Source organism: Triturus cristatus, chromosome 4_2, assembly GCF_964204655.1.
Source record: "Triturus cristatus chromosome 4_2, aTriCri1.1, whole genome shotgun sequence".
In the NCBI taxonomy this organism is placed as follows: Eukaryota; Metazoa; Chordata; class Amphibia; order Caudata; family Salamandridae; genus Triturus; species Triturus cristatus.
The window spans coordinates 95,966,247-95,978,417 of NC_140586.1; the positions used below are offsets into that span (position 1 = coordinate 95,966,247).

General features: G+C 53.2%; 1 protein-coding gene across 2 annotated transcripts in view; it reads right to left on the bottom strand.

Moving 5' to 3' along the window:
* The window catches only part of LOC146833084 (complement C3-like), a 595,871-nt gene that overhangs the window by 105,218 nt on the left and 478,482 nt on the right, over positions 1–12,171 (bottom strand). For both annotated transcript variants that reach the window (XM_085600722.1, XM_085600721.1), the window contains one exon: positions 11,599–11,704. In XM_085600722.1, the coding sequence (XP_085456848.1) occupies positions 11,599–11,704 (106 nt within the window). The remainder of the gene's footprint in view (positions 1–11,598; positions 11,705–12,171) is intronic.

Below are 12,171 nucleotides of genomic sequence, written 5' to 3' on the forward strand. Positions count from 1 at the left end.
ATATGATGCATATGTTTTAAGTGCTACGCTCTGTCTGGCGATTGCTCTCCATTTTGGTTTGTTTTCTGTTGTATTGTCATTCTTTGTTTTCAATAAAAAGAATAAAAAAATAAAATAAAAATCAAGTAGATACTTGGAAGCACAACTGATGATTCTATGCCCCCATGTCTGACCTTGTTTGTTTACAGTTTAATATATGGCCAGTTATTCAGTACCCCTGGAACGATGATACAGAAATAAAAAAAGAAGCAAAAGAAATCAAGATTTCGCTTCTCTTTCACCTCTATGTGTCTGAGTCGTTTCTTTATAATTGGATTACTCTGGGTCTTTTGTTAAAGTCTCCAGATACTTCTCCAAACACCCAAAAATGTTTACGGAGGGAAGATTTATAAATGCTTTTGCTTGCAGTAGAAAAGCAGATTGGGTGAGTTCAGACATCAAACTGACACTCTGCATTGCCACTTTGTTGAAGAAAACTGTTGTCTGTTGGGGGTATTTTGGGAATTGGATGGTACGCCCCTGGTTCTACTATTACCCAATTTAATAGTTTACAGTTTACTGACCTCGAAAGGGGGAAAGGCTGAGTTGTTCATGCCATTGTAGCCTTTGAACTCGTGAAGTGAAGAACACAGCAGGGGTCCCTAGTAAGTGCATTGGTATTGCTGCTAAAATGTTTACCTGATTTACTGACTTGTTTTTAGGTCCTATTTTAGGTCCTTTATTACACATGTATTTTCTGATAATATTGGCTGCTATTGATGGCTGCAGTTGTTTCTCTTTGTGGCACTATTAGATAATATTTGCTGCTATTTACGAACCCAAGCCTTTTGCACTGTCACTTTAGTCCACATCTGATAAATCTGCTGCTACTTACGAACCCAAATGTTTTGCACTGCCACTTTAGTTTCAAGAAAAAGTACTGTATTTGTGAGCTATTGTATTCTTTTTAAATGGAAAATGAGTTTGTATTGGCTGTAATTGATTTTAAATGATGTTTATATCTAAGTGTATCTTTTATGTCCTGTCTTTGGAAGGACGAATAAAGAAAGAGTTGAATTGATAAGTCACTGAGCCACCTCACTGGTATACAGGTAGTTAAGAAAGTAGTTTTAGCAGCATTCACCTAACATTAATGGCCAAAATAGTAAAGTGGCTTCAGCAGCAGAGAATCTGACTGAGAATCAGCAGCGGCCAGCACAGGTAAACGCAGAGGGCCGGGGCAGCGTGGGAGGGGGGAAAGCCGAATAGATATATGTTAGACGGACCGGGAGGGTCGGCCGAGGACAAGGGGAGAGGTCTCCGGGGAGAGCCGTCTCCAGCGATCGTACAGATGAATAACTTCCCCCCCACAGATATACACCACACAAGGATAAGATTTAGCGTTCTTTATAGGTGATTTCTTAAGGTACGATGAAATGGTACAAGGAGGTCTGGACTCAGGGGTCCCCTCGATTCGAGTCTCTTGGTTTGGGGAAAGGGGGTAGCGGGACAGTCTGGTTACCAGTCTGGTAGCTGAGATGGTATGGTGGTTAGCTCACAATCCTCGAGCTCGGTGTTCTAGCTTGGACGGGCCGCGGCAGCGCCAGCAGGTCCCGGTGAAGATGGTCGTTACACGGTCCGCGGCAGCGCCAGCAGGTCCCGGTGAAGATGGTCGTTACACGGTTCGCGGCAGCGCCAGCAGGTCCCGATGAAGGTGCTCGTTACAACGGTCCGCGGCAGTGCCAGCAGGTCCCGACGAGGATGGATGTTGCAGGAGGCCGCGGCAGCGCCAGCAGGCAGGACGATAGTTCACAAGGCAGGGCTACGGCAGCGCCAGTAGTCCGTCAAGGCTGAGTTCTCTCGGTGTCTCTCGACTCCAGGATACAACTGCCTTCCTGCTCTGGAGCTGCCCTAGTTATAGGTCTGGCGCCCTTTGATGTCCGGACCCTCGCACTTGGAGGTCGGGGGGTCCGGGATGAGGGAGTCCAGACACCCAGCAGGGGGTGGAGCCAGCGCCTGGGGGAGCTGGAGGGTGATCGGCACCTGGCGGGGGAGAGCCCTCGACGCTTCTTTCTCCCATTGACCTGCCAAGTGGTCCGTTCACCTCCTGAGTGGATGGTGGTGCCGGGATGTCGGGGCCGGCCAGGCCCAGGGTTAGGGTCGGGCTGAGGCCACGCGGCCTCGTGGCGCAGTGTCCAAGATGGCGGCTGATCCGGCCGGGGGAGCCGGTAGTGGTTCGGTCCCATGATACATGGATGTCCGGGGGCAGGAGTTCCGTTGGGAGACGGGGTGCGGGTTGCCCTTGGGGGTAACACCTGGGAGTCCGGGGTTTGGGCCCTGTCGTGCGGGGAGGGAGCAAGCCCTTCATGTGGCCTGTCCAACATGCGTCCCCCCCAGCTGAAGGCGGGGAGAGTCACCCATCCTCTTGGGGACTCTCCTCGTCGAGGCGGAAAAAGCGTGACAGGCCATCTGCGTTGGCGTGGTCTTGGCCCGGTCGATGTTCCACAGTGAAGTCCATTCCCTGCAGGGAGATGGACCAGCGCAATAGTTTTGGGTTTTCCCCCCGCATCTGCATTAGCCACTGCAGGGGTCGATGATCGGTTTGCACCCGGAAGTGGGTACCGAAGAGATAGGGCCGGAGCTTTTTGAGGGCCCACACCACTGCGAAGGCCTCCCTCTCGATTGTGCTCCAGCGCTGTTCTCGGGCCAGGAGGCGTCTGCTGATGAAGGCCACCGGCTGGTCAAGACCCTCGGGCTTCAGCTGGGAAAGAACCGCCCCGATGCCGTGGTCGGAGGCGTCCGTTTGTACAATGTATTCCCGACTGTAATCGGGGGCCTGGAGCACAGGGGCGGTGCACAGGGCGGCCTTCAGCTTCTCGAAGGCCGCTTGACAGTCGGGGGTCCAGTTAATCTTCTTCGGGTGGTTTTTGGACGTGAGACCCGTGAGGGGCCCCACAATGCTGCCGTAGTCCCTCACGAACCGCCGGTAGTAGCCGGTGAGTCCCAAGAAGGCTCGGACCTCGGTCTGCGTGACGGGGGGTTGCCAGGACTGGATGGCAGCAATTTTGAGCTGCAGAGGGGCCACCAGACCGCTTCCCACCTGGTGTCCGCGGTAGGTCACGGACCCTTGACCAATTTGGCACTTGCCGGCCTTAATCGTGAGGCCGGCCCGCTGGAGGGCCTGCAGGACCTCTTGGAGGTGGTGGAGGTGGTCGGACCAGTGGCGGCTGTACACAGCGATATCGTCCAGGTAGGCGGCGCTGAACTCTTCGAGCCCCGCCAAGACCTGGTTCACTAGACGTTGAAAAGTAGCTGGGGCATTCTTCATGCCGAAGGGCATGACCTTGAAGTGGTAGTGGCCATCGGGGGTAGAAAAGGCGGACTGTTCCTGGGCCCGGGATGTGAGACCGATCTGCCAGTAGCCCGCTGTCAGGTCGAAGATGCTGAGGTAGCGGGCGGCCCCCAGGCGGTCGATCAATTCATCCGCTCGGGGGATAGGATGAGCGTCGGTCCGGGTGACAGCGTTCAAGCCCCGATAGTCGACGCAGAATCGGAGTTCAGGAGTGGTGCCGGGGGCAGCGGCTTTGGGGACCAGCACGACCGGGCTGGCCCAGGGGCTGTCCGAGGGCTCGATGACCCCGAGCGTGAGCATCTTGGATACTTCCTCTTGGATGCAGGCCCGCACCCGATCTGGCACGCGGTAGGCCCGGTGTCGGATAGGGGGACTGTCCCCGGTGTCCACGTCGTGCAAGCACCAAGGGGTGATCCCTGGGGTGAGGGAAAACAGTGTAGCAAACTGCAGCAGGAGGTCCCGGCAGCCCTGGCGTTGCTCTGGGGTGAGGGCATCGGAGAGCCGGACCCCGTCCACGGAACCGTCGTTCTCCTGGGTCTTCAGGAGATCAGGGAGGGGCTCGGAGTCTTCTTCCGCCCCACTGTCTGTAGCCATCAGGAGGCTGAGTTCCGAGCGCACAAAGTGGGGTTTGAGTCTGTTGGTGTGGAGGACCCGGAGGGGGTTCCGGGGGGACTCCATGTCAATGAGGTAGGTGACGGGGCTCTTGCGTTCGACCACTTTGAAGGGCCCCGTCCACTTATCTTGCAAGGCACATGGTTCGGTGGGGGACATCACCCACACTTGTTGACCAGGTTCGAATTCGACGGAGGATGCATTCTGATCGTACCATTTTTTCATGTCCTCCTGACTGGCCTCGAGGTTCGCTTTTGCCATTTCCCTGAAGCGCCGGGTCTGATTGCGTAGTGCCAGGAGGTACTTGAAGACGTCTGGAGGGGTCTTTAGGGGGGCCATCTCCCAACCTTCTTTGACTAGGCTGAGGGGCCCTCGCACAGGGTGCCCGTACAGGAGTTCGAAAGGGCTAAAGCCGAGGGACTTCTGGGGAACTTCTCGATAGGCGAAGAGGAGGCACGGGAGTAGTACATCCCACTGGCGATGGAGGGGCTCTTCCAATCCCCCAATCATTCCCTTGAGTGTGCGGTTGAATCGCTCAACTAGTCCGTTCCCTTGAGGGTGATAGGGGGTCGTGAATCGGTAGGTGACCCCGCACTGTTGCCAGAGGGACTTCATATATTTCGAGATAAAGTTTGTGCCTCGGTCGCTGACGACTTCTCGGGGGAAGCCCACCCGGGAGAAGATCCCCATTAGGGCCCGGCCGACCACCGGAGCTGTTACAGTTCGCAGGGGCACTGCCTCGGGGTAGCGGGTGGCGTGGTCCACCAGTACTAGGATGAACCGATGTCCTTGTGCTGTGCGGGGGTCCAGGGGCCCCACAATGTCTATTCCTACCCTCTCGAACGGGGTGGTGACCACTGGGAAGGGTTGCAGAGGGGCTTTGAGCTTACGGCCGCTCTTCCCGCTGGCCTGGCACGTGGGGCAGGACCGGTAGTGGTTGAGGACGTCGTTCCGCATCTTCGGCCAGAAAAAGTGGGTCACCAGGCGACTGTAGGTTTTGTCCTGGCCCAGGTGTCCAGCCAGGGGAACATCGTGGGCCAAAGTTAGTAGGAAGTCTCTGAAATGGAGGGGCACCACCAGCACTCGACTGGCCCCTAACTCCGCGATTCTTTGTTCACTGTATAGCAGGTCGTTATCCCAATAGACCCAATGGGTTCCGGTGGAGTCCCCTGCGCTCTGGGCGCTGGCTTGCTGGCGGAGTCCCTCGAGGGAGGGGCAGGTCTTCTGTTCCTGGCGGAACTGTTCCTGGGTGGGCCCCCCTTCTTGACGCCACTGAGCCAGGCCGGGAAGGTCCTGGGGCTGGGCGACCCCTTCGGGCGTTGGCTCTGGGGGGTCGGCATAGTCGTTGTCCTCTACTGGAGCGACCGGGGGAGGAGGTGCTGGCCATTCTGGTTCTTCTGGTCGGGGGACGGCACGGGCGGCCATGGACCGGGTGGTTACGCAGGCCCAGTCCGGGAGGCCCAGCATCCCCAGGTGCTCTCTTCTTTCGACGGCGGCCCACGGGGAACTCTCAAGGTCATTCCCCAAGAGACAGTCCACGGGGGCATCATCCCGGACCGTCACCTTCAACATGCCGGAGACCCCTCCCATTCGAAGGGGACGCAGGCCATCCGACACAGACTTTCGGAATTGTCGGCTGAGCGGACGGGGCAGAGAATGTTCGGCAGGATCTGCTCTGGTTTCACCAGGTGACAGCGGACGGCCGTCACACTGGCCCCTGTGTCACGTAGGGCTTCGGCCCGGCGCCCATTAATGTTCACCCACTGGCCATATTTCCGGGTGTTGGCGGGTAGGGGAGCCCGCGGGACCATGTCTTTTCACCCTAGGCACGCTAGAACCATGGCGGCCGGTTCCCACTCTTGTTGTGCCTGCTCATATTCTTCCTGTTCCTCGGAGATTTGTTCTCCCCCCAGGGCGGCGGCAGCTACCTGGCGGGGCTTTGGCGTTTGGTTCTGCGGGCAGCTCGGGTCATTGGCGTAGTGGCCGACTCGCTGGCATCGGTGACACGTGACGTTGGCTCGGAACCCCGGGCGCATCGGGGGGTTGCCCCGGCCGGCCGGGGGCGGGGTGTTGGCCGTGGGAGTGGCCGGGATGGTGTCTCTCCCTCGCCCCTGGCCTCCTCCTCCTCCTCAGGGACGGTGCTGACCTTGGTTGTTTCGGTTTTGCTCGTGTGGCCCTCTCCGGCCTACTCGGGTGCTTTCCCACCGGTCAGCTTCGGCGGCGAGTTGCCGTGGGTCAGTCAATTTACTGTCGAGGAGGTGCTGCCTGAGCTCGACGAAGCAGTTGTTAGACAGGTGCTCCCACACCATAAGATTAAAGAGTTGCTCGTAGGTCGTTACGTGGCTTCCCTTGATCCAACCCTCAAAGGCTCGGCTGAAATAGTTGACGTATTCCACCCAAGTTGTACCCGGGATCCGGGTGCAGTCTCGGAACCTCTGGCGGTACATTTCGGGTGTGAGCCCATATCGGGTGAGGAGGGCAGCCTTCATGTGGTCATAGGATGACATCTGATGATCTGGGAGCTGCAGTAGGGCATCGCGGCCTTCGTTGACGAACCTCCCCCATAGGCCGGCTCCCCAGTCACTCCGATCGATCCGGTGGGAGGTCATGGCGATCTCGTAGGCTTTGAACCACTGTTGTATGTCGTCCTCTCGGACATAATCTCGGACAACATCCTTGGGGATGTGGACTTTCTTCTCGGTTGCTCCCGGGGTGTGCGGTCGCTCAGGCACCCCCGGTTCTTTATTCTGTTTCCGAAGTTCTATTTCCGCCAGTTTGCGCTCGTGTTCGAATGTTAGTCTTTTTTCTTCGAGCTCTCTCTGCCTCTGTTTTTCTTCCCGTTCTTCTCGGAGCCGCAGATGTTCTAGATTTAGTTTTTGCTCGGCTAACTTTAGTTCACCGTCCATCTTGAGTCGTGCCATTTCCAACTCATGCAATCTGGTTCTTTCTCTTTCTTGGATTTCTTCCTGCGAGAGGCCCGTTCCTCGCTCCTCGGGAGCTGTGGCGTTCCCCTCTGGTGCTACACCGTTTTGGTCGGGGGATCCGGCGACCCCGGTTTCCGCCCACGACTCAAGGGCGTGCTTCAAATCGTCTTTGGTACTCAGGCCGGTGGTAGCAATGCCTAGTTCCATGCAGAATTGTTTAAGTTCGCGATGGCTATACTCTTCCAATTTATCCATCTGGAATTTCTCGGTGGAACCGCTTTCTTTGGTTGACATCGTGGTTTTGTCGTGGGGTGAGCTACTCTCTGTACGATTACGCGTCGATTCGGATCGCGCCGCTGGCCACCAATGTTAGACGGACCGGGAGGGTCGGCCGAGGACAAGGGGAGAGGTCTCCGGGGAGAGCCGTCTCCAGCGATCGTACAGATGAATAACTTCCCCCCCACCGATATACACCACACAAGGATAAGATTTAGCGTTCTTTATAGGTGATTTCTTAAGGTACGATGAAATGGTACAAGGAGGTCTGGACTCAGGGGTCCCCTCGATTCGAGTCTCTTGGTTTGGGGAAAAGGGGTAGCGGGACAGTCTGGTTACCAGTCTGGTAGCTGAGATGGTATGGTGGTTAGCTCACAATCCTCGAGCTCGGTGTTCTAGCTTGGACGGGCCGCGGCAGCGCCAGCAGGTCCCGGTGAAGATGGTCGTTACACGGTCCGCGGCAGCGCCAGCAGGTCCCGGTGAAGATGGTCGTTACACGGTCCGCGGCAGCGCCAGCAGGTCCCGATGAAGGTGGTCGTTACAACGGTCCGCGGCAGCGCCAGCAGGTCCCGACGAGGATGGATGTTGCAGGAGGCCGCGGCAGCGCCAGCAGGCAGGACGATAGTTCACAAGGCAGGGCTACGGCAGCGCCAGTAGTCCGTCAAGGCTGAGTTCTCTCGGTGTCTCTCGACTCCAGGATACAACTGCCTTCCTGCTCTGGAGCTGCCCTAGTTATAGGTCTGGCGCCCTTTGATGTCCGGACCCTCGCACTTGGAGGTCGGGGGGTCCGGGATGAGGGAGTCCAGACACCCAGCAGGGGGTGGAGCCAGCGCCTGGGGGAGCTGGAGGGTGATCGGCACCTGGCGGGGGAGAGCCCTCGACGCTTCTTTCTCCCATTGACCTGCCAAGTGGTCCGTTCACCTCCTGGGTGGATGGTGGTGCCGGGATGTCGGGGCCGGCCAGGCCCAGGGTTAGGGTCGGGCTGAGGCCACGCGGCCTCGTGGCGCAGTGTCCAAGATGGCGGCTGATCCGGCCGGGGGAGCCGGTAGTGGTTCGGTCCCATGATACATGGATGTCCGGGGGCAGGAGTTCCGTTGGGAGACGGGGTGCGGGTTGCCCTTGGGGGTAACACCTGGGAGTCCGGGGTTTGGGCCCTGTCATGCGGGGAGGGAGCAAGCCCTTCATGTGGCCTGTCCAACAATATAATAATATAAATAAATAATAACACTTCGGTCATCTGTCGGCTTCCCCCCCTGCTGCGCCCTGCCCCACCTCCCCACGCTTACCTGTGCCAGCCGCCGCTGCTGAGATTTGGTCAACATTGTCTAATTCTGTGTTTTTTTTACTTCAAGTTTTATATAGCGCAAACTTGATCTGAAGGTATCAGAGTGTTGTATATGAGCACCAGTTGCGTTACAGACAGACACATTCATTTTGTTAGACACGGAGAGATTAAGTGATCTGCCCAGAATCACAGGATGTTGAGCGTCCCTGCCGGGACTCAAACCCGGTTCCCCAGCTTTGAGGTTGACCGCTCAAGTCATTAGGCCACATCCTCTCCCAACTGGTTCTTAACCTGTTGTCCAAGGACCCCTCAGGGTCCACGAGGCCTACTCATGGGGTCCCTGACTGTTTTACAAAATTAAATAATTAATAAAATGAATACATTAAAGATAATAAATTACATACAAATAAAGGAGTACAAATGGAAATTTGAAAACTTTTTCTATATTTGATTGTGAATTACACAAAATTTAGTTGAGCATTTGCTTGCTGTATACTTGTCTTTGTATTTTTGTGTATTGCTTTGAGGATCAAATCATAGAAATTACTTAGGCCAGGGGTCTCCGGATTACAGTAATGATTGGGCGTCCTCAGAAGTCAAAAGGTGAAGCACCTTTACCGTGTTATTATGCCCTGGTTATTGAATTTTTAAAACAAAAAATTGAGTACAGATTATAGTGGTTATGGTTATAAAATGTCATGGAAAGACACAGTACAATTTTGTATTTGTACTGCCATTGCCTTTTTTATGCTCTGAGCTTGCTCTACATTGCCTCCTTGGGCAGCCCACCCAAGACTGCAGTGATAGGTATTTTATATATGTATGCATGTATGTATAGAACAAACCTAGCCACGAGGCAGCGGAGCGCCGTACATGGTCAAAGGGAACCTTAAGGTCAGTGAGTAATAGCTGAGTTGTGGATGGTTAATGCTTTATGAAGTAGTGTTCTTTAAAGAGGGGAGTCTTCAACTCTTTCTTAAATTGAGGCAGCATTGGGGCGGTCCTGATGGAGATGGGGATGTTAATCCAGATCCCGGGTGCATAGATGGAAAAGGCCTGTTGTCTTATTTTTTCTGTTTTACACTTCTTATCCTGGCTGCAGGCATGCCGAGAACCAGCAGAGATGGTGGGGTTATTAGCAAGATAAGCTTGGGTGCCGGATGTGATGGCTTTTATAAATGATGCACATGGTTTTGAAGATGGAGTGGGCTGAAAAGTGGAGGCACTGGAGTTCCATCAGGATGGGCATAATGTGATCATATTTCTTTAGGGCCTGGAAAAGACGTGCTGTTGAGTTCAGGATGCCTCTAATGGGTGCCAGTGGGGAGTCTGGGAGACCATGGAGTAGGGCATTACCCCCATCCAGATACAAGAGTACAAGGGCTTAAACAGAAGTTCTGAAGTCACTTTCTGCAAGGGACAGTTTGACTTTTTTTTGGAGAAGAGAGCTGGGACCAAGCTTGTTTTTTGGCTGCGTGCTCCTTGAGGGAGAGAATGTGTTCAGGGTGAATCCAAGTGATTTGGCATTTGCTGAGAGTTGGGGTTCAAAGCCATCAAGGTTCACGTCATTGAGCCAGGTTTTACAGCATCTTGTTGGTTATTCTTGGCAAATGATAGCAATGATGTCTTGGTTGGGTTGAGTTTTAGGTATACGTTGTACATTGTTGTCTGTACCAAATATATTTTTATTAAAACTTATGTAGCAATAATTAAATCACATTTTATGCATCTACTTATTTACACATTACATGACAATGTTCCTGTGGCTTGCCTTCATACACATGTATTACATATGTAAATAGGGCAAAAGAGCTGTATTTTAATATACTTCAATTTAGAAGTATTAGGTTAGATAGTTAGAGGCCCATTAGGATGTAGGGCGGGCCACCTCCGCCCGCATGGTGGAGGCGATCTGCCCTACATCCTTCCCCGCCTGCCACCCATTTACCCCCCGCCATATTAGTATGGCGGGGGTACAGCGACAGACGGAAAGACCGTCTGCCGCTTTTCCACCTGGTTGACAAGTCGACCGGGTGGAAAAGGGTTTAATATGGTGGCGGTGTCTGGTAGACACCGCCATCCATATTAGCATGGGGGCGGAAGCATGTCTTTCCGTGGCGGCGTTGCCGCCACGGAAAGGCATGCAGAAATCTCTTCAGGGGGCCCGTTGCGGGCCCCCAGGGTATTGGGGGGGTGGGGGGTGCATGGGGGGCACCTATGATACCCCCCTGCATTGTCATGGACATGGTGGCAGGCACCTCGCGGTGCCTGTCACCTTGTGCATGACAATGCACGCAGTGCATTCCCAGCATTGTGGCAGGCGGTGCTCACAGCACCGCCCACCACGGTGGCATCCTAATCGCCGGTGCGGGACCGCCGCACCACTGGCGGCCGGTCCCAGCACCGCTAGTTAATTTATCTAGGCGTTTGTTTGGTCATGCCTACTATATTTAACCCTTAACAAAAATGACAGGCCATATACAGAACTCACAGAGTACAAGCATATCAGGTATTTAACTGATTCCCAAATGCGGTAGTGATTGTTACTAGGAGGACGGAGATTTAAAACACCACCTTCATTTCCTGACGAGTGAACACTCTCACTGCACCAGAATATTCCTCTAACATGACACTGTTAAGCAGTGGAAGGGCCGGTACATTCTTTTCCTCTTGTGTATTGTCATTTCAAATTTCAAATGTGTTGCTAATTACCAAAAGGCAAAATGACAGATAAGTAGCTAGCAGATGAATTACTTGAGATATCAATAATTATATTACAAGACATAGTTCATTTCCTGATACTTCTATAGGACTAGAGTACTGGTGTATAAGTAGGTCCAGATCCATGCCAGATGTTTCATATTAACCACTACGTAAATAACTTCCAGTCAATCACTGTATCTACATTTCTCATAGGTGGATATCCTGAAAATCTGGACTGGATCTGGCACACATGGATCTACATTGCACATGTCTAGAGTCCATGGATATGTATTCATCTGTTGTAATTTCTGTCCAATATGTTGTATTTTCAAACAACCGGAAGATGTATTTTTTTGTGAGGGTTACATATAATGTTCTTGTGTTTGCAGACCTTCCATTGAAGATGCTGGGATGAGGTGGTTCTTACCTCTACTTAACAGGAGTTCTGTGGCTGCAGGATATCTTACCTATAGAATAATACTCGTAGATAGTGACAGCAGCAGGTTGGAGTAAACCCACTTCAAACTCTTGGTGAGCTTTGAATTTGATGCATTCCATTTGAGAGTTTGAAACCTGGAAATACAAGTTGGCAGTTACCTTGCATGCATTATCCATAATGGTGTAAATTGGCAACTTCAGTAAAGCATTCACAGAGTATAGTCAATGCCAGGCATGTCCTACCCACAGTACGCCACACAGTCATGTGTCTTAGAGAAGCATTAACAGTATTCCTCTTTCACTTAAAAACCTTGACATGTTTCTTCCCCTGACTTCTACACTTTGAATCCCTTCCCAAGCCTATGGCAAGATCCTCTGGAGTATAGCATAGGAAGCTATTGAAAGCTTCTGCATTTAGGAGGGATATCTTTGTTGGAGAAATGCGGTAATGTTAAAGTTTGGTGCTCTGGCAGCAGAATCTTGCCAGATGTGTAGGCTTTCAAACACTACCAGATGTTAGGTGGAATCTTTATGCCTTACATTAGGGTATTTTTAATGGTGCTTGTGGTGTCAACATTATGTGTACAACCTTGGAAGAAATA